This window comes from Mytilus trossulus, chromosome 1 (assembly GCF_036588685.1).
Source record: "Mytilus trossulus isolate FHL-02 chromosome 1, PNRI_Mtr1.1.1.hap1, whole genome shotgun sequence".
In the NCBI taxonomy this organism is placed as follows: Eukaryota; Metazoa; Mollusca; class Bivalvia; order Mytilida; family Mytilidae; genus Mytilus; species Mytilus trossulus.
This window is the reverse complement of record NC_086373.1, coordinates 64,827,878-64,850,843: the sequence shown is the minus strand read 5'-3', so window position 1 is coordinate 64,850,843 and position 22,966 is coordinate 64,827,878. Positions and strand designations below refer to the sequence as shown.

The following is a 22,966-nucleotide window of genomic DNA, read 5'->3' as shown; positions in this document are numbered from 1 at the left end:
TTGTTGTGGTTTCTAGTTATAGTCACACATTCAGCGATTTAGCGAAGGTCATTTGTAGTCATTTTGAAGCATATTTCTTGTTCATCGTATAATTTCCAAAGCCTTGTGATTAATTTATGTTGTTTGGTATTGTTGTATACTCGTTTTTGTTGAATTGAACTGGGAATGTGAATTTCATTTTAGGGTTCGTTTGGTTTTCAGGTGTGTTTGATTTGTTTTTTTATTCAATCACATGAACAATTTAACAATCTCGTTAAAACGGGTCCCGCTAGATGCCAAAAAAGACCTTATTCTTGACAAAAAGTATCTTGTTTAATCATCACTTTTGACAAGGTATCAGTCTTTTTTACCTGATAAAATAAGTAAGACATACTGTAATTCCTCTAAACATAAGACTAAACTTGAGAGGTACTACAGGGATGTCATTGCCTTTTTTGCTCAACAAGGACAATATAAATCTAGCATTGTATTTGCTAGCGATATTTTCATTAGAGACGCCGTTTCGGTAATCATGTAGCCTTAGGTCACCTTACGGCCTTCAACAATGAGCAAAGCCCAAATGGCCATACCGCACTCAGCTATAAAAGGCCCCGATAAGACAGTGTAAAACAATTCAACCGAAAAGCTTTCGGCATGTGAATTCGTATTTAAGCATCACGTACTACGTACAATGTGGCAAAGCAAAGTTTGGTTGTCGGCAAATCTAGCCAACCGAAGTAATGGCTCCCCATGTGCCTTTGTTGGAAAACTGCGCAACATGACACGTTAGAGCCAGTTTTCTTTGAGGGACAAATGGCATTGGACATTTTACAAGATCTAATTAGTTCATGTAAGGGGGAAAACATGCTAGGCAGTACGTGTTTGCAAGGAGCAGGGTCTTCCTTGCATTGATTTATGTTTTTTTGTCACAATGTAGGTAGTTGTAATGAAATACCATGAAAATAGTTCTTGTAATATTTGGTAACTTTATTTTAATTTGCTATAATGTTTCATTTTGTATGAAAATAAACTCGTCATAGATACCATAACGGTCATGTCTCAATTTTAGGAATGTGTTCTACAACACGCTTGCACTAATTGAGTTATATATATCAAACTCCATTAACTATATTAAATAAAAAAGTATATTGTATTGAGATAGTTTGAATTTAATTTAAGAAAGCTCAGTGACACGTCGACTCCTTGAAAACTGAAACGAATTTTTTCATGGCTGCATATTTGGTTTGATTTATTAGCTATGCATTTCAGATACTCTTTGAAAACTTTTCAACTATTAAAGTATTCAAGAAATGCTATTTGTATGTACCATGGACTACCTTTAAAAAATTTAAATTAAACGTTGTTCTGACGTCATGTGCAAATATGAAAAAGATTGTGTATGAACTAACATTTTTCTACATAATACTACTCGTATAATTTATTGAATAGATTATTAATTTTGAAAAATATCAATGGTATTGTTTCTCTAGATGAAAGTAGGATTTTTTTAAGTGATGACCTTTGACCTTGATTTTCGTTATTATTGTACCAGATTTAATATTGACGACAAATATTTTCAAAAAGTACAGGATTTCAGCTTTCCAATGAGCTATTAAAATCCCATGAGGTATTTATGTAATTTAAATTTCTAAAATTGTCCTCTCCGCCGCTCCACTAATAGTAGGACACCCAATTGCAGGATAAAAACATTTAAATCTTGCTTCATTGGTCATATTTAAAAAAGAGGGAACTATTTCACTAATTCTGGAAAACAGTTGGTCTCTAATTATATTTAGTTTTGTACATTTTAAAGTGAAATGAAATTCATCTTCTACTTATAATGTGTCTCAGTATAAGTATTAGTAATAGTGTTCTTACCATATGTGTATGATTGTGTAACAAAAACAATCATGTCAATTTCCGCATGCATGTTAAGTGAATGTCGAGTCTGAAGCGTAGGACAACTCGTACACTTATGTTTCAAATTGGACAATGTTTTGTTATTTGTTTTTACTATTTAAATAAGTTGCAGTTGAAATAGACAATTATTCACCTTGAGCGATGTATTATTGTTGAACATTCGAGATTCTTTTTTGCGAACCTGTCTTCAGCTGAATGTGTGATTACTGTATCGTATTACTACACAGGCCTCAAGGGATTTCAAATCGAAAATAAATGCAAAACATATGCTATTGTGTCTTTCAAAACACAAATAATATACAAATTAATTGCAGGATAAAGACAATAACTGTATAGTGTCTTCAAATATGCTGTATTTTTACTCGGCTCGAAACAGGTGAAGTGGCTCGCTAAAAGTTCGCATATACCTTCGGGCAAAAATAATCACGAATATAATGCCTACCCATGTTAACAATAATGTATATTTGTTACGTTCGGAGGACGTGTTTTTCAACAGACTGTCGGCATTCCAATGGGAACAAACTGTGCCCCTCTACTTGCCGATTTGATTCTTTATTATCAAGAGGCTGACTTCATGCAGGAACTTCTTAGGAAGAAAGATAAGAAGTTAGCAATATCCTTTAACTCTTCTTTCCGCTATATAGATGATGTTCTTTCACTAAACAATTCAAAATTTGGTGACTATGTGGAACGCATCTATCCCATCGAACTGGAGATAAGGGATACTACAGATACAGTTAAGTCGGCTTCATATCTTGACTTACATCTAGAAATTGACAAGAAGGGTCGGTTAAAAACAAAACTTTACGACAAAAGTGATGATTTCAGCTTTCCAATTGTGAACTTTCCATTCTAAGTAGCAACAATTACATAATAACATTCCAGCAGCACCTGCATACGTGGTATATATCTCCCAATTGATACGATATTCCCGTTCTTACACTTCCTATCATGATTTTCTTGATTGAGGGTTACTGCTCACAAGGAAGCTATTAAACAAAGAGTTCCAAATGGTGAAGTTGAAATCATCCCTTCGTAAATTTTACAGACGCCATTACGAGTTGGTTGACCGTTATGGAATAACATAAATGATAAATGATATCGGATATGTTCCTTACGTCGTTACTACAATCCCCTTCCCTTTCATGAATGTGACCTACCGAATTAGACTATTTACCGGATTTGTAATCACATCAGCAACACAACGGGTGCCACATGTGGAGCAGGATCTACTTACCCTTCCGGGGCACCTGAGATCCCCCCTAGTTTTTGGTGGGGTTTGTGTTGTTTATTCTTTAGTTTTCTATGTTGTGTCATGTGTATTATTGTTTTTCTGTTTGTCTTTTTCATTTTTAGCCATGGCGTTGTCAGTTTGTTTTAGATTTATGAGTTTACTGTCCCTTTCGTATCTTTCGTCCCTCTTTTGCATCAATTATTTCTTAGATTTTGTCTGATGCTGATAAATTTGTGTAATTATTCAAAACATTATTTATGGTTTTGATATGGTTGCCAAAACCTGTTTTAATATTTTAGAAGTAGAAGAAATAAACTCATCAAAGGTGCCAGGATTAAAATTTTATTTTTTGCCAGACGCGTGTTTATATTACAAAAGACTCATCAGTGACGCTCCAATCAAAAAATGTTTAAAAGGCCAAATAAAGTACGTTTACCTTTTTATACGACCGCAAAATTTAAAAAAAATTTCGTCGTATATTGCTATCACGTTGGCGTCGTCGTCTGCGTCGTCGTCGTCGTCGTCCGAATACTTTTAGTTTTCGCACTCTAACTTTAGTAAAAGTGAAAAGAAATCTATGAAATTTTAACACAAGGTTTATGACCACAAAAGGAAGGTTGGTATTGATTTTGGGAGTTTTGGTCCCAACATTTTAGGAATTAGGGGCCAAAAAGGGCCCAAATAAGCATTTTCTTGGTTTTCGCACTATATCTTTAGTTCATGTTAATAGAAATCTATGAAATTTTGACACAAGGTTTATGACCACAAAAGAAAGGTTGGGATTGATTTTGGGAGTTTTGGTTTCAACAGTTTAGGAATAAGGGGCCTAAAAGGGACCCAAATAAGCATTTTTCTTGGTTTTCGCACCATAACGTCAGTATAAGTAAATAGAAATATATGAAATTTAAACACAAGGTTAATGACCATAAAAGGAAGGTTGGTATTGATTTTGGGAGTTTTGGTCCCAACAGTTTAGGAATAAGGGGCCCAAAGGGTCCAAAATTAAACTTTGTTTGAATTCATCAAAATTGAATAATCATGGTTTTTTGATATACCGAATCTAACTGTGTATGTAGATTCTTAACTTTTGGTCCCGTTTTCTTATTGGTCTACATTAAGGTCCAAAGGGTCCAAAATAAAACTTAGTTTGATTTTGACAAAAAATGAATTGGTTGGGTTCTTTGATATGCTGAATCTAAAAATGTACTTAGATTCTTGATTTTTGGTCCAGTTTTCATGTTGGTCCAAATCGGGGTCCAAAATTAAACTTTGTTTGATTTCATCAAAAATTGAATAAATGGGGTTCTTTGATATGCCAAATCTAACTGTGTATGTAGATTCTTCATTTTTGGTCTTGTTTTCAAATTGGTCTACATTAAAGTCTAAAGGGTCCAAAATTAAACTTAGTTTTATTTTAACTAAAATTGAAATCTTGGGGTTCTTTGATATGCTGAATCCAAACATGTACTTAGATTTTTGATTATGGGCCCAGTTTTCAAGTTGGTCCAAATCAGGATCTAAAATTATTATATTAAGTATTGTACAATAGCAAGTCTTTTCAATTGCAAACTATTGCACAATGGCAAGAAATATCTTATTGCACAATATTGTGAAATAGCAATTTTTTTTAAAATTAGAGTTATCTTTCTTTGTCCAGAATAGTAAGCAAGAAATATCTAATTGCAAAATATTGTGCAATAGCTAGATTTTTTTTAATTAGAGTTATCTTTCTTTGTCCAGAATCAACTTAAATCTTTGTTATATACAATATACAATGTATGTTCACGTTTTACTACCAACTGATAAATTAAAATGATCTTTACCATTCAGTGATAACAAGCATTTTTTTTACATCTTAATATTTTATGATGCATTTAAATGAGTAGTTATTGTTGCAAACTCCATTAGAAATTTTAATTGAGATTAGTTTTGGAAAACGGGAAAGGGGGATGTGATTAAAAAAATTGGGTTCAATTTTTCTCATTTGAAATTTCATAAATAAAAAGAAAATTTCTTCAAACATTTTTTTGAGAGGATTAATATTCAACAGCATAGTGAATTGCTCTAAGAGAAAACAAAATTTTTAAGTTCATTAGAACACATTCATTCTGTGTCAGAAACCTATGCTGTGTCAACTATTTAATCACAATCCATATTTAGAGTTGAATCCAGCTTGAACGTTGTGTCCATACTTGCCCCAACCGTTCAGGGTTCAACCTCTGCGGTCGTATAAAGCTACGCCCTGCGGAGCATCTAGTTATATTCTTAAAATGAAATTATTTTTATAAACTATAATGATTGTATGTATTAAAACTAGTTTTATATAGAAATTATTATACAGTCTCTCATAAATCTTAATAAAATGGCACTTGTATTTTATATTTGTATAGTGTCTGTTTTATATTGTGTATATACTCTGTATGTACTGTATATTTATTTCTCTAATTCTTCGTCAATTTATCCCTTTCTGCATTGTATAAAAAAGGTTAAATCAACGTGTGGTTCGTTTGATCTCAGTACTTCATTGGTTAAAATCCGATTATGACGTCGAATTTTCCTGCTTTCTGAATTTCCTATTGTGACGACATGAAACTAGAGGCTTTAAAGAGCCTGTGTCGCTCAGCTTGGTCTATAGTTTTGGTGATGGTGATGAGTTGGTACATCTAACTTTAGTAAACATTCTTGCTGCTTATAATTATCTTTATCATAATAAACTTGGCCCAGTAGTTTCAGAGGTGAAGATTTTGTAAAAGAAAACTAAGATTTAAGAAAATGGTTAAAAATTGATTATAAAGAGCAATAACTCCTAAAGGGGACAATTGACCATTTCGGCCATGTCGACTTATTTGCAGATCTGACTTTGCCGACATTAATTGCTTTTAACAGTTTATCTCTATCTAGAATAATATTCTAGATCATAACCAAAAACAGCAAAATTTCCTTAAAATAACTAATTCAGGGGCATCAACCCAACAGCAGGTTGTCGGATTCATCTGAAAATTTCAGGGCAGATAGATCTTGACCTGATAATCAATTTTACTGCCTGTCAGATTGGCTCTTTATGTTTTGGATTTTGAGTTATAAGCCAAAAACTGCATTTTACCCGTATTTTTTATTTGTAGCTGTGGCAGCCATCTTGGTTGGTTGGCATGGTCACGCCACATATTTTTTTAAACTAGAAACCCCGTGGTGATTGTGGCCAAGTTTGGATTAATTTGGCCCAGTAGTAACAGAGGAGAAGATTTTTGTAAAAGATTACTAAGATTTACGAAAAATGGTTAAACATTGACTATAAAGGACAATAACTCCTTAGGGGGTCAACTGAACATTTCAGTCATGTTGACTTATTTGTAGATCTTACTTTGCTGAACATTATTTCTGTTTACAGTTAATCTTTATCTATAATAATATGCAAGATAATAACTAAAAACAGAAAAAATTCCTTAAAATTACCAATTCAGGGGCAGCCACCCAACAACAGGTTGTCCGATTCATCTGAAAATTTCAGGGCACATAAATCTTTACCTGATAAACAATTTTATCCCATGTCAGATTTTCTCTAAATGATTTGGTTTTTTTTAGTTATAAGCCAAAAAATGCATTTAACCCACATGTTCTATTTTTAGCCGTGGCGGCCATCTTGGTTAGTTGGCCGGATCATCGGACACATTTTTTAAACCAGATACCCCAATGATGATTGTGGCCACGTTTGGTTTAATATGGACCAGTAGTTTCAGAGGAGAAGATTTTTGTATAAGTGGTCCACGACGGACGACGGACGCACAGTGATGGGAAAAGCTACCTTGGCCCTTTGGGCCAGGTGAGCTAAAAAGGCAACCATGCCTGATGACGGTACATAGAAAGAACACATCTTTTGGCAGATCATTCTAAAAGAAGGAATAAGTTTGCCTGCATAATGTTAGAAAATCATTAGAGAAATAGATTTCACCACCAAATCTCGTGTAACACGATATATATCCACTCTCGACAGTTCAAATTTAAATATTTAAAACGTTCGGCGAGCCTCGCGTTTTAAATTTGTAAATTTATCTGTCTCGAGTGGATAAATATCGTATCACACTCGATGCAGTTGTAGAATATATATGTATTGCAAGTAGTGAGACTATAACAAAATATTGAATCCGAATCTACATCTTCAAGTAAAAAAGATGAAAGTTACCCCTAATTGACAGCAATGAGTACATTTTGACATACTGTAATCAATTAAACTGCAAAAGACTTTTGGGTAGTGCGTTGTATTTACATGTTATCAAAAAATGTATTCATTATGATGATTAGCATAAGCGACAAAATTGTGTAAGACCTCTTTTCAATTACTACTGTTGAAAATACACTAGGATTTCTTTTAAATATTGCCATTCTAAAAAATTAGCGTAAATCACAATGCCGAACCTAAGGAGAAATAGTTTATAACATTGAAAATATGAATTTCATATTCAGTATATTGTTTTGTCACCATGAAGTTAAAGGTCAAGTTCGAATTTTGTTCCGTTCTGAAGATTTTGTGCAGAGTTATGGTCCTTGATACGGACAATATATTTGTTACATTGTATACACCATGTCAAGTGATAGAATATATTCTGATCTGAACAGTTAGCATTTTGTTCCAGTACAGTGATTTTTTAATTGGTTGCTTTTGGGACTATGTATTGTCATGCAATACCTTCACAATGCCTGTTATTTCCCGATTGTTGATGTAAATTATTCAACACGATAAAGGTGACAGTAGCTTAACGATGTAACAGTAGCTTAGCTTTAAATAAATTGAATAAAAAGATACATATCAAGCTAATTACAAACTAAGCATGACGGAATAGCATGGTTTCCAAAAAGTACAAGAACAAGTCAACGTATGGCAACAGGATGACTGTCTTCTGCTATAAAACTAAAGGTGTATGATTGCCAATGAGACACCTCTCCACAAGAAATCCGAGGACACAGAAATAAACAACTGTAGCTCACCCTACGGTGTGCAACAATGATAGGAATGCATCACCTGCCATGTGAATTCACACTCTGTCAAAAAGTCACAATTGGGAATTAAGGACACATACATTACAGATCAGATGACTGTATTGTTACCGGTATCTTAAAAATTATGTATAAATCACGATCAATTTACTGCCAGTATATGTCTTTTACCTATTTTTCGTGTTATAGGATCAAACTTCAAGAATAGTGAAAAGTCAGGACAAAAATAAACAAAACAAAACTAAACAGAATAATTGGGTGCTCGAATATAAAGATAGAGAATAATGATAGGGTTTTCATATAAATGAAAGCAATAATTGATTGCATAATTACAAAATAGTGGATGATGATATATTATTATATTTTTATTATTGTATTTTAGAATAATATTCTGATCTAAAAGTTATCCAGAAGTAAAGCCATGACCTGAACTAAGATCCAAACATGTATGAAAAGCTATAATGATTATTAATTATTTAGTAATTAACTTAGTCTGAACAAAAGAAAACTATATATTTAAGAATATGGCATCTACACTTTCTCAAGATGAAGACAACTATGTCAGAATGTGCTTGTTGATGACGGGTATATCTACTCGTGCAGCAAGAATTGTATTTGATCATGAAATGGCTCCATCATGCTTGAATTCCACACTGAATAAAAAGTATAACATACTGAAAAAACTTCGAAATGAAGGGAAAATAAACCAGATCCAGTGGAATCTCCTGTTCCGGAATAAACCTGGTAAGTTCTGAAAGCCATTTTATATATAAATCGGGCTTAAACCCGATATTTCCGAAGATTTCTTGTTAGCTTGTTAGATTCATGGTATACCGCAATCTTGGATTGTACAATCATAGTACATATTTGGTCTAGTTCTTTGCTTTAACCTGAAAATTTGGAGATGGATTTGCAATTTATGTGTAGAATTGTTTATTTATATAAAGAAAAATAAGTGAAAAATGTTTAAACAAATATCAAATATTTGTGTTTTCAGAATAAATTTTTCGAGTTAGCCATTTAAGGGGAGATAACTCTCTTATAAAAAAAAAATACACTGGAATAATAGGAAATTTTAAATTTTTTACTTTTTACTTCGGTGACACCATTTTTTTAATTTTTATTGTCTAAAAGCATATTATAAAACCTATCTTTTAATATTTTATTTCTAAATTCTCTCTCATAGATTTCTTGTTATGCACAAAAATGTGTTTTTTCATGACGTTCAGCTTGAAAAATAGCACGATGACCCATACTTTTTATTATATTTTTGAAAAAAGTATAGTAAAATCTTCATTTTGGCAATATAAAAGAAAATTCTATTTGAGGAAATATATACCTATGATCCACCATAAGCACAAATGGAAACTCTTGTTCCCCAATTTTCTGGTAAGTTACAAAATATATATGATATCTCGAAAGCTTTTGATAGGATATGGCATAGTGGCCTCTTAATAAATCTAAAAGCGTATGGTATTGATGGAAATCTGTATAAATGGTTTGAAAGTTATATTTCAAATAGAAAACAAAGCGTTTTTGTTTCAAATACCTTTTCGCCTTTGTTATACTAATGCAAGGCTCTGTGTTAGGTCCCCTACTATTTATTATTTATGTAAATGACATAGCTGATAATTTGACAAGTCTAACTCGATTATTTGCTGATGATACATCTCTATCTTATTCCAGCAATAACCCTTACACTATAGAGGATGTCTTAAATAGCGATTTAGAACAAATTTCAGTATGGTCTAAAGATTGACTTAATTGATTTTAACCCTAATAAGACAAAGGCTATGATATTCTCCTGCCATACTTCCCCAGATGATATTAAAATAGAATTTCAAAACCAATCAGTAGAATTTGTCTCCTGTCTTAAACAATTAGGGAATACTTTTGATTCCAATGGTAAAGTCCATACTCATATAGAAAATGTTTTAAAGTGTGCAAGTACAGAGATTAAATGTGCTTAAAAAATTGAAATATGTATTGAATAGAAATTATCTTGCTCGTATATATTTAACTTTTATAAGACCCGTTATGGAATATGCATGTGAGTTTTGGGATGGTTGTACTCAACAAGAAGCCGACAATTTAGAACATGTTCAGTTAGAAGCAGGGAGGTTAGTAACTTGGTTGTCCGTGTTTGCTAGTCGGGAAGCTATATATTTAGAAACTGGCTGGCAATTTCTTGTGGACAGAAGAAAGTCAAGAATACTCGATTGGTTCTATTCTTTACATAATGGGACGGCCCCTGATTATCTCTGTGATTTAATGCACCCGCTTGTTGGTCAAGTATCAAACTACGATTTGCGAAACAGTAATGATTATGTAGTACCTGGTTATAGACTAGACATAACTAGAAAATCCTTTTTCCCATCCACTACTATTGAATGGAATAGCCTTAACCCCGACATACGTACGTCCAAAAATATAGATATTTTTAAACGAAAGATGAAGTCCAAATTGATACAGCCACCTTCCTTTTTTAGTTGTCGGGATAGAAAACTTAATATCATTCATACATGTTTGAGAAATATGTGCAGTTCTTTATATTCAGATTTACATCGTGTTAATATTTAACCCAGTACCGCATACAGCTGTGGCCATCATGTTGAGAATAGTATACACTATTTTTTTAGAGTGCGCTTTTCACAAAGAAGCAAGAGAAATACTGTTTTCAAAATTAGAAACATATGCTTTATCAATTGAGCTTCTATTAGCTGGTGACGGTGACCTTTCTTTTCATCAAAACAAAGACATTTTTTGAGTCTGTACAATCTTATACCAGAATAACGCCAAGATTTAAAACAATCAATTAACATTCTAAATTTCTACTTTACAACCTTTCACTCCAGTCCAGTTGTTTCAGTATTATTCCTTATTATATTGTTTTTTTTTTCTTTTTATTTCTAATTTTCGTTTGTAGTATGTATTACATGCATTCCTACTATGTTTTTTTCGTCACTATCTAATGTACCTTGTGTTTATATTTATATTGGGAGAGGACGTCTCTAATGTTGTTATAACTTGTGTCCAATCCCTTTTGCTACTTTTGCAAATAAAATATGTTTAAACTAAACTAAAGGATCCAAAATTATTATATTAAGTATTGTGCAATAGCAAGAAATTTTCAATTGCACAGTATTCAGCAATAGCAAGAAATCTTCAATTGCACAGTATTGTGCAATAGCAAGAAATTTTCAATTGCACAGTATTGTGCAATAGCAAGAAATCTTCAATTGCACAGTATTGTGCAATAGCAAGAAATTTTCAATTGCACAGTATTGCGCAATAGCAAGCAATCTTCAATTGTACAGTATTTGTGCAATAGCAAGTATTTTCAATAGCACAGTATTGCGCAATAGCAAGAATTATTCCATATTGGTAATATTTTAGTAGGTTTCTCTATATGAAATGGATTTTGAATAAAAAAGCATATTCACCTGAGAAAGTATTATTCACCGCGCTAAATGCACGCGCTTTTACATGCAACGGTACGGTAAAATGTTTCATGTAAAATTTGTATTGTATATATAATATTTTATTTTTAGATGTTCCTGATTCTAAAACGTTTGATGTAACTCTAATGATAACTTTACTTAGGCACCTAACAGATCTGACCCCTCCTGGTGGATATGACCTTCTACCATCTTCTAATGAAACAACACCATTATCAGATTTAGCCAGAATAAAATATTACAGAAACTTCCTAGCTCACCTGGTTGAGGAGAAAATAGAAGATACAGAGTTCCTCACAGGATGGGACATTGTCACTAATGTAAGTTCATTTCAATTTGTACATTGCGTATCACATCAATGTTCTGTAGATACTACTGGTTCAACTAATTATTTGATTTCTTTTCTTTGAAGGAGTAATTTCGGTAAGGGCCCTATTTTGCCTAATATTAAGTTATAGTTAAGATAAATAGAGATGACCAGATATAAAAGAAAACGAAAAAAAAATTTTTGTTTACTTTCAAGGCATTGACATTTGCATCTCTATAAAACTGCTAATACTTTTTACTGATGCTGTTTGGAGGAGTACATTTAGTTCCTTTATCCAAAAGCTTTCCAAAACGTGTCACTGGGCATCACTCCGGTGAATGTTCTGTTCATTTTATACAGAATTTTACCTTTCGCTGTAACAACAATATTTGATTTACTACATAGAATTGCTGGTAAGTTTTATAATGATTTCAACTCCCACTCAAATTGCCGGATTTTTAGGCTCTCTAAATTTAGTTATCTGCAACCAACTGTGTTGATACTTATGCACAGAGCTAATTACTACATTACACAGATCAAAATTGAATTTTGGTTGTGTCACTTTAACCTTCCTAGATTTATGATCCTTTCTCAATTGAACCAGATGCTCCGCAGGGCGCAGTTTTATACGACCGCAGAGCTCAAACCCTGAATAGTTGGGGCAAGTATGGACACAACATTTAAGCTTGATACAGCTCTGAATTTGGATTGTGATTAAATAGTTGACACAACATAGGTTTCTGACTCAGAATGAATGTGGTCTAAGAACTTACACTTAAAAACTTAAAAAAATTTAATTGGACATTTACCTATCATGGTCCATTACCCAAAATCTAAATACATGGTTAGATTCAGCATATTATAGAACCCCAAGAATTCAATTTTTGATGAAAACAAATAATGTTCAATTTTATACCCTTTAGACCTCAATGTGGACTAATTTGATAACCGGGCCCAAATATTAAAAATCTTAATACATGGTTAGAGTCAGCATATTGAAGAACTCCATATATTTATTTTTTGTTGAAATCAAACAAAGTTTAATTTTTGACCCTTTGGACCTTAATGTAGATCAATTTGAAAACAGGACAATACTGTGCAATTGAATATTTCTTGCTATTGTGCAATACTGTGCAATTGAAAATTTCTTGCTATTGCGCAATATTGTGCAATTAGATATTTCTTGCTATTGCGCAATACTGTGCAGTTGAAAATTTCTTGCTATTGCACCATCCTGTGTAATTGAAGATTTCTTGCTATTGCACAATACTGTGGAATTGAAAATTTCTTGCTTTTGCACAATACTGTGCAATTGAAGATTTCTTGCTATTGCAGAATACTGTGCAATTGAAAATTTCTTGTTATTGCACAATACTTAATATAATAATTTTGAACCCCGATTTGGACCAACTTGAAAACTGGGCCCATAATCAAAAATCTAAGTACATGTTTAGATTCAGCATATCAAAGAACCCCAAGAATTCATTTTTGTGAAAATCAAGCTAAGTTTAATTTTGGACCCTTTGGACCTTAATATAGACCAATTTGAGAATAGGACCGAAAACTAAGAATTTGAATACACGGTTAGATTTGGCATATCAAAGAACCCCAATACTTAATATTTTGATGAAATCAAAAAAAAGTTTAATTTTGGCCCCTTTTGGCCCCTTTTGGCCCCTTTTGGCCCCTAATTCCTTGGGACCAAAACTCCCACAAGCAATCCAAACCTTCCTTTTGTGGTCATAAAGCTTGTGTTAAAATTTCATATATTTCTAATAACTTATACTAAAGTTATTGTGCAAAAAACAAGAATAATGCTTATTTGGGACCTATTTTTGGCCCCTAATTCCTAAACTGTTAGAACTAAAACTCCCAAAATCAATCTCAACCTTCCTTTTGTGGTCATAAATTTCATAGATTTCTATTTATTTACACCAAAGTAATTGTGCGAAAACCAAGAAAAATGCTTATTTGGGCCCTATATGGTCCCTAACTCCTAAACTAATGGGACTAAAACACCCAAAATCAATTCCAACCTTCCTTTTATGGTCATAAACCTTGTGTTGAATTTTCATGGATTTTTATTAACCTTTACTAAAGTAAGAGTGCGAAAACCAAATGTCTTCGGACGACGACGACGACGTGATACCAATATACGACCAAAATATTTTCAATTTTTGCGGTCGTATAAAAATTGCTGATTTTTTAGTTTCCCTTCTCTAACTTAAGTTTGCATTAACTAAATGTTATGAAACTTCTATCGTACTTTATTTGGCCTTTTTAACTTTTTTGGATTCGAGCGTCACTGATGAGTCTTTTGTAGACGAAACGCATCTGGCGTATATACTAAATTTAGTCCCGGTATCTATGATGAGTTTATTTACAACCACTGGGTCGATGCCACTGCTGGTGGAGATTTATTTCCCCGAGGGTATCACAAGCCCAGTCGTCAGCACTTTTTGTGCTGACATGAATTGTCATTGATATGGTTTATATTTATAAATTTACAGTTTACAATTTTTTGAATTTTTTGAAATACTAAGGCTTTTCTACCTCAGGCATAGATTTACCTTAGCTGTATTTGGCAACACTTTTAGGAATTTTGGTTCTCAATGCTCTTCAACATCGTACTTTATTTGGCCTTTTTAACTTTTTTGGATTCGAGCATCACTGATGAGTCTTTTGTAGACGAAACGCGTCTGGCGTATATACTATATTTAGTCCTGGTATCTATGATGAGTTTATTTACAACCACTGGGTCGATGCCACTGCTGGAGGAGATTTATTTCCCCGAGGGTATCACAAGCCCAGTCGTCAGCACTTTTTGTGCTGACATGAATTGTCATTGATATGGTTTATATTTATAAATTTACAGTTTACAATTTTTTGAATTTTTTGAAATACTAAGGCTTTTCTACCTCAGGCATAGATTTACCTTAGCTGTATTTGGCAACACTTTTAGGAATTTTGGTTCTCAATGCTCTTCAACATCGTACTTTATTTGGCCTTTTTAACTTTTTTGGATTCGAGCGTCACTGATGAGTCTTTTGTAGACGAAACGCGTCTGGCGTATATACCAAATTTAGTCCTGGTATCTATGATGAGTTTATCTACACACTACTTGTTACCACAAAATTCAGATAAAGTAAAAAATTGAGTAGCATCACTTTTACTGTTATTTAGTTTAATGTCCCTTTGTAACTTTAAGTGATATGCAAGCGGGGACATAGTCGTGTCCAATGGAAACATTCCCCCATATTTTTTTTTAAATATTTACTTTACAGTCATATCAGCGGATCTACAGATATAAATATAAACTGTATACTTTAACTGACAAACTAAATGTGTATCACATAACAAATGTTACAGGTGTGAGTGTTGCCGTTTTCTTTTTTTATTAAGGGCATTAAAAAAACCAAGCAACATAAGAATGTTTTGCTTTGTATCAAGTGTTTTACTAAATAAAATTTTTAAATTGAATAATGAATAAAAGTCAATTACTTGTCCAGTAGTTGTATTTGCAGTGATTTGGAAAGACTATTTCTAAGACTTGTCACTCACACTAACTACTTTAGTATTTTAAAAACATATTGCAGTAATATTAAGTGGTAACCACAAAACGTTGTTAGAATAAGATTCGTAAACGTCAGATATAATTAACCAAGTCACATGCAGATGATTTCATTGTACTCATGTCTTGATAAGAGACCTAACAATAATATATTAATTAGTGAATTGGTGCAGTGCATAACTTTATCATCAGTGATGTTTGGTCATGAGTTGAATAATTTTATTCTGACATTTGAATTTCTGGATTAGTTATTCTTTTTAAAACATTTACCATGAACTTTTTTTATTGGAAAAATGGAAATCAAGAAGAAAATTACAAGAATCTACATATTGTTTTCTACACATTTATGATTCTTTTGATTTAATGTCATCCGCAATGTAACCATTGTTGCGTGACGTATTAGAGGAGAGAAATGATGGAATTTTGTTCACATGTAAAAGTATTTCATTGCAACCTATGTAATAAGTGAGAATAAAAGCAACAGCAGTATACTGCTGTTAGAAATTCATAAATAGATTGAGAGAAAAAAACATCAATTCGGGTTTCAAACTAAAACTGAGGGAAACGCAGAACTACGACACAGCAGAAACACAACATTAAAATATAACATACCATGCACACACAAAAACGAACTATAGTAAAACAATGGCCATTTTCCTGACTTGGTACAGGACTGTTCAACCTTTAATGTTACAATAACCTTAAAATGTATAAAACTCATAACGGCTATTCTCTTTAAATTCCAGGCTATCAGTAGATTAGGTGGAATAACAATGAAGCAGGAGTGTGATTACTTGAAGGTGAAGATACTTGACCAGAGTAGTCGGGAAATAATCCAACAAATTAAACGTTCAAATGATGAAATAAAGGAACTGAAAAAGTCAATGGAGAGCTTGAGCACAGAAATGAAAAAGTTAGAAATGTCTCTTGAAAATACAGTACCTTGGAATATTAGGGGTAAATATTTGACAGTGTTTTTTTTATATCATGATAAAACTACATGTATGATGCGATAAATTGTATATGTAATTTTATTGAATAGGTTCAATAGGTTTACAAGGATTCTGTCTTAAAGGTGAGGTCAATAAGTCCTTTTTAGAGATGTTTATAATATGAAATAGAAATAATGCTTATTCTGTCCATATTGGTTCTGTTAGTGTGTCTAGTTAAAATATTTGAATATCAAAATCTTGAAGCTTATAAACGAACCTTGAAACATTGTTATTCACAATGAGAGACTTTGTAGCAAGTAAGGTTAAATGTCCATCTGCATGACCAAGGTGACAAACTTAGTTCACATTTACATTATCAAGCTGTTGCTTTTCCGGTGGCAGCAGCATCAGAGTCAACGATTCCTGCTAAATGTAGTCATGGGAACAACTTATAAATTTTTGAAGGCCTACTTCCTTACTAGGTCAAGGTCCAATGAATATGATTAAGTAGCAATTTTCAATGATAAAGTCTTCTGGAAGTCAGTTTAATAGATAGGAATTTCTATTGATAGATCAATGATAATTTTTGCAAAGTTGCATTTCTGTCAGTAAATATCAGTTAAAAAAAACACGAAAACATCAGTCTACAAAATACAATATATAAAACAGAAGACTGAGCAACACAAACGCGCATGGCTAATTGTAGATCTAAATCTCTAGAACAGAAATATATACTGCCCCATATTTTTATAACATGTTATATAACATTTCAAATGTTTGACAGACTTGCAGATTTAAGATTGGAGATTTGAATATTTTCAGATCAATGTTTGGCATAATTATTGGTGTTTTTTTTTACAATTTTAACCTTTTCTCTGTTTATTTCAAAATGCAATATAAAAAAATAAAGCAAACATATAAATGCCTATTATTGCCCAGCGATGCAATTTTGATGACCATCAAATTGTCTTGTATCGAATTTTCTGCGTACAGACAAGACGTATCTCTGTGTCAACAGTTTGTTGTCTCAGCCATGCTGAAATTATGCGATCACTTTGGTTTTGGAGATGGTGTTTAATACTAAATTGAAGTAATATCATGAAATTAGGTAATATATGTTTTACGACTTGTAGAAACTTTAAACATCGTTTTAATCATCAACTGTCAATTTCTAATATGTTATTTGACCTTAAGAAAAGGTAGGGTAACCTATAGTTGTTTATTTCTACACAATTTGGTCTCTGGTGTAGACCATACCACACCCTGTTTTTATTGTTATAAATGTTTTACTGCTAATTTTTCAGTTGAAATTAAAGAGATCCTTGATGAGTGGAAGGATAATGATAAGATGTTTATAACAACCATGGCTGCAAAAAACGTACTAAAATATATAAAGGAGAACAGTTGTGTAACTATTACTGCTAGTTCTGGCGTAGGGAAGACGGCCACACTCAAACATGTGGCATTGCAGATGGAACTAGAAGAGTATTATTTACTTCCAGTGACAGCCCCAGATGACATTATCAAGTTTAATAACCCAGAACAGAAAACACTGTTTGTTATAGATAATTTATGTGGAAACTATTCTTTAAACCAGATCGACATTAAGGCTTGGGAACCTTACATGGAGAGAATCAAAAAGATCCTTTCGAATAAACTTTCTAAAATAATTGTAGCATGTCGATTACAAGTGTATCAGGATGAAAAATTTAAATCTTTGTCGGTTTTCATGTCATACGTATGTAACCTACAATCAGCAGACATGCGCTTGTTAAAAGCTGAAAAGGGGTCAATAGCTGAGTTTTATCTTAAAACAAAAGCTCCTGAGGTTATAGAATATTATGATTTATATGATTGTTTCCCACTTTTATGTAAATTGTATCATGCAAATCCTTCATATAACATAAAAGATTTCTTCCAAAATCCTTTTACAGTGTATGAAGCAGAGATTGACATGTTACAGAAAAAGGGATTTTACAGTAAATACTGTGCTTTGGCTCTATGTGTCATATTTAACAATAATTTGAATAAAGAAATATTAACAGAGGAGATGAACAGAGAAACAAGAGCTATAATTAAGAACACATGTGAGGCATGCAGACTGGACAGAGGGACGTCAAGGCTTACTTTACAGGATGACCTAAACTCATTCATACATACATTCTTGAAAAAGGAACAAAACATATACAAAGCTATACATGATAAAATATTTGACTTTCTGGTGTACTACTTTGGAAAGAAAATAATTGGCTGCTTGATAAAGAATGCACAAAGTGGTTTAATAAGTGAAAGATTTTTGTTAGAACGACAAAATAATATGAATCAATTTATAACAATTGTGCCCCGTAAATACCATCAAATATATACACAAAGAATAATTGAGGACTGGTCAAAGGGTGAAGTCAATGCTGTATTTTCTAACATCAATATGGAGATACCTCAGTTCAGAAAAAAAATTCTCTGTTGTTTGAATAAACTGGACACATCTTACCAGAGAAAATTAGCTCATATATGTGATGTGGAAAACAACGATACTGCTCTGTTAATATCATGTTTAAAAGGCGACATTCCCATGATTCACTGGTGTCTTAATCATGATGTGGATGTTAATCAGTGTAGCAATGATGAGGAAACTCCATTGATATTAGCTGTCAATGAAGGATGGACAGAAACAGTAAAATTGATGCTAAACAAAGGAGCAGATTACAAAAAATGTGACAGCAGAGGTGTATCACTTGTTATGCGAGCTTGTAGATGTGGAAATACTGAAATTGTAAGGGTATTGTTAGACAAGGGGGCAGATTATAATAAATGTGACAACGAAGGTGTGTCACCTATTACTAGTGCTTGCATACATGGACATACAGAAATAGTTAGGATGTTGTTAGACATTGGAGCAGATTTTAATTGCTTTGACAGAAATGGTCGGTCGCCTGTAAAAGTTGCTAGTGGATATGGATATACAGAAATAGTAAGGATGTTGTTAGACACGGGAGCAGATTGTAATGCATGTGACAGAAATGGTTGGTCACCTGTAAAAGTTGCTAGTAGATATGGAAATACAGAAGTAGTAAGGATGTTGTTAGACAAAGGAGCAGATTATGATAAATGTGACAGTAATGGTTGTTCACCCGTAAAGATCGCTTGTAGTGCTGGACATACAGAAGTAGTGAGGTTGTTGTTGGACAAAGGAGCAGATTTTGATAAATGTGACAACAATGGTTGGTCACCTTTAAAGTCGGCTTGTAGTGTTGGACAAATAAGAGTAGTAAGGTTGTTGTTAGACAAAGGAGCAGATTATGATAAATGTGACAATAATGGTTGGTCACCTTTAAATTCGGCTTGTTTTTATAAGAATACAGAAATAGTAAAGATGTTGTTAGACATAGGAGCAAATTATAAAAAATGTAACAATAAAGGTTGGTCACCTGTAATGATTGCTTGTAGATATGGACACACAGAAATAGTAGAGATATTGTTTAACAAAGGAGCTGATTATGAAGAATGTGAAAATGAAGATGTCTGGTCACCTATATTAAGAGCTTGTTTTAAGGGACAAACAAAAATAGTAAGGATGTTGTTAGACAAAGGAGCAAGTTGTAATAAATGTAACAATCAAGGTTGGTCACCTGTAATGATTGCATGTAAAAATAGACATGCAGAGGTCGTAGAGCTATTGTTTAACAAAGGAGCAGAATATGATGAATGTAAAATTGTTGGCTGTTCACCTGTAATAAGAGCTTGTTTTAAGGGACATACAAGAATAGTAAGAATGTTGTTAAACAAAGGTGCAGATTATGATAGATGTAATAATGATGGTTGTTCGCCTGTATTGATTGCTTGTAGATATGGAAATAAAGAAATAGTAAGGATGTTGTTAGATAAAGGAGCAGATTATGATAAATGTAATAATGATGGTTGTTCGCCTGTATTGATTGCTTGTAGATATGGAAATAAAGCAATAGTTAGGATGTTGTTAGACAAAGGAGCAGATTATAATAAATGTAACAATGATGGCTGTTCACCGGTATTTGGAGCTAGTAGATATGGACATACAAAAATAGTAAGGATGTTGTTAGACAAAGGAGTAGATTATAATAAATGTGACAAAGATGGTTGTTCACCTGTAATGAAAGCTTGTATTTTTGGACATACAGAAGTAGTTAAGATGTTGTTAGACATAGGAGCAGATTATAATAAATGCAGTTGGAATGGTATGTCACCTTTAATGGGAGCTTATATTGAGTGACGTACAGAAATAGTAAGGATGTTATTTGATAAAGGAGCAGATTATAATAAATGTGACAATGACGGTTGTAGACCTGTATTGAGAGCTGCCAGGTAGATATCGACATACAGAAAAAGTAAGGATAAGATGAAATAATTACTTTTTCTACGCTGTCAATATTTTGACTGGACGATTCATGGTATACAAACGTGCTGTACAGAACTTGTGATATTATGTTTTAATTTTTCATGCTGATTATATATTATTATTCCAAATGTGATTTAAATATAGCAAATGACGTCATGGTACTTAAGGTAGATCACAATTATATATTTTTTGAAACAGATTTTTTTTATAATTTGCCAAAATGAAGATTTTACTACGCTGTTTTCAAACTTTTAATAAAAAGTATGGGTCACCGTGCTATTTTTCAAGCAATGAGTCGTTGAAAATTGCCAAAATTTGGTTAGTTTGTTCATGAAAAAACACATACGTGTGCATAAAAAAAATTCTATGAGATAGAATTTTGAAATAAATTGTGAGAAGAAAGGTTTCATAATATGTTTTAAGAAAATAAAAAGAAAAAATGGTGTCACCGACTTGTTTTCTTGCTACAAGTAAAAATAAAAAATTTCTCTATTAGTCCAGTATAAATTTTGTACTAAAAGAGATATCTCCCCCGAAATGGCTCATTTGAAAAAATATATTTTAAAACCAAAAAAATTGATATTTGTTAAAACATTTTGTATAATTCGATTAATTAACAGGTTGCTCAAATAGAAAAATCAGTCTAACTATTGAATTGCAAATCTGTCTCTAAATTTGCAGATTTATGCAAATAACTAGACCGATTTTGTACTGTGATTGTACAATCCAAGATGGCGGTATACCATCAATCTACCTTAAGTTGTTATTATAGATAATATATTGTTCTTGGTTAAGAATATATAAATTATTGAGAACACAAGCTTATATATAATTAGAATATTATTTATTATTGTCTAGAAATGCATATAATTTATGTAAAAGGGATAACCTGGACAATATTTGGTACGTACACAACGTTAATTGACGTTGATCAGCCGTTTTTCTGACAACCGTTGTAACAGTTATAGTCAAACAACCTTATTTGGTTTATAAAAAGAAAATACGCTTTTGGCATAAAACATGATGACTGAATCATTTTTTTAAAACTCATAAACATTGGTCACTAAAGTTAAATTGTTGTATTTATTTAGAAAAACGCCATTCTTACATTGCATTTAAGGTCGTCGTTTTACTAACTTACATTTTGAAATAATTCTTCCAATTTGTAATCTACTGGATAGTTGTTAAACCGGTGTTTGAATGAGGCATTTTTATTTTATCTATTGCTCCGAGACGAGGATTCTATAGTTTAATCGTAGCATACAATATTCATGTTGGCCAAAAGCACAAATGTAACGTCGTCCAGCATTGTTTACAGCATTGCCATAAACCGTCTTAATATTGTTATCAATAAGTATGACGTCATAAGTAGGTGCGTTGCTACGTAGTATAAATAAAGGACATATTATTATGTTTCTTCAGTCGTGAATTGACTCCCGAGGTACATAGTACACTTGATAATAAGGTCTAGCAAAAACGCTTAAGGTGGTACCCAGAGTTATCTTCATGTAGTGTTAGGTACCACCTTAAGTCTCAGACTTTCTTTGATTCTATATACTGAATAAAGACACAAATTGTTCAAGGTATTATTTATTTGTAGTGACCCAGTCAGTATTTTGAAAACAGTCATGAATTAATCTCTAAAAATATAATAAATAGAAACAATATTTGTTTACAGAAATGAACGACTCAGTAGATTTATAAGTTACACAAAAACCGTATTTATGAGACGCACTTCTCAAGGTCAAACAATGAGTGTGGAGATGCACTAGTTCTATTCATTAATAAACGATTCAGTTGGGTGATATGCTAACAAATCTGTATTTTATGATGGTCTCAATAATGAGCATAAACAAATCCAATAGATAAATATCAAATTACAATTATCCGTATTGTATCAATATTTTAAGAACCTGATTACTTAACCAGAGTTATCCCTGTTGTATTGCTTGCTTAAAATTGTTTACGATTATTGTCTATTGAATATTTGTTACATAAAATAAATATTTACTGTTCAAATGAATAGTTCATTTTAATAACGTTTTAAAATTCATTACCAACTTCATAGAATTTATAGGATTTTAGAAATACATCTGATACCTTGCTTGCGTTGATCGTCAGTCAAAAAGAGTAAAAAACGTTACAGTATCATCTGACCTTGACCAAATATTCATGTATCACTGCTCCAAATTGTGTTT

The 22,966-nt window shown here is 32.4% G+C and overlaps 1 protein-coding gene across 1 annotated transcript; it reads left to right on the top strand.

Moving 5' to 3' along the window:
• The first annotated feature begins 8,649 nt into the window (after positions 1-8,649).
• Positions 8,650-20,815, top strand: LOC134687541 (ankyrin-3-like). Its single transcript, XM_063547951.1, has 4 exons — positions 8,650-8,869; positions 11,677-11,903; positions 16,208-16,418; positions 17,698-20,815. The coding sequence occupies exons 1-4, from the start codon at positions 8,650-8,652 to the stop codon at positions 20,640-20,642; spliced, it is 3,603 nt and encodes a 1,200-aa protein (XP_063404021.1). The 3' UTR covers positions 20,643-20,815.
• The last annotated feature ends 2,151 nt before the right edge of the window (positions 20,816-22,966 follow it).

Bases quoted from the DNA above. Each gene is read 5' to 3' on its own strand.
- LOC134687541 (XM_063547951.1), top strand. From the start codon at position 8,650: ATGGCATCTACACTTTCTCAAGATGAAGACAACTATGTCAGAATGTGC. The intron at 8,870-11,676 runs GTAAGTTCTGAA...TTTTATTTTTAG, and splicing joins CCTGTTCCGGAATAAACCTG to ATGTTCCTGATTCTAAAACG. The intron at 11,904-16,207 runs GTAAGTTCATTT...TTTAAATTCCAG, and splicing joins GATGGGACATTGTCACTAAT to GCTATCAGTAGATTAGGTGG.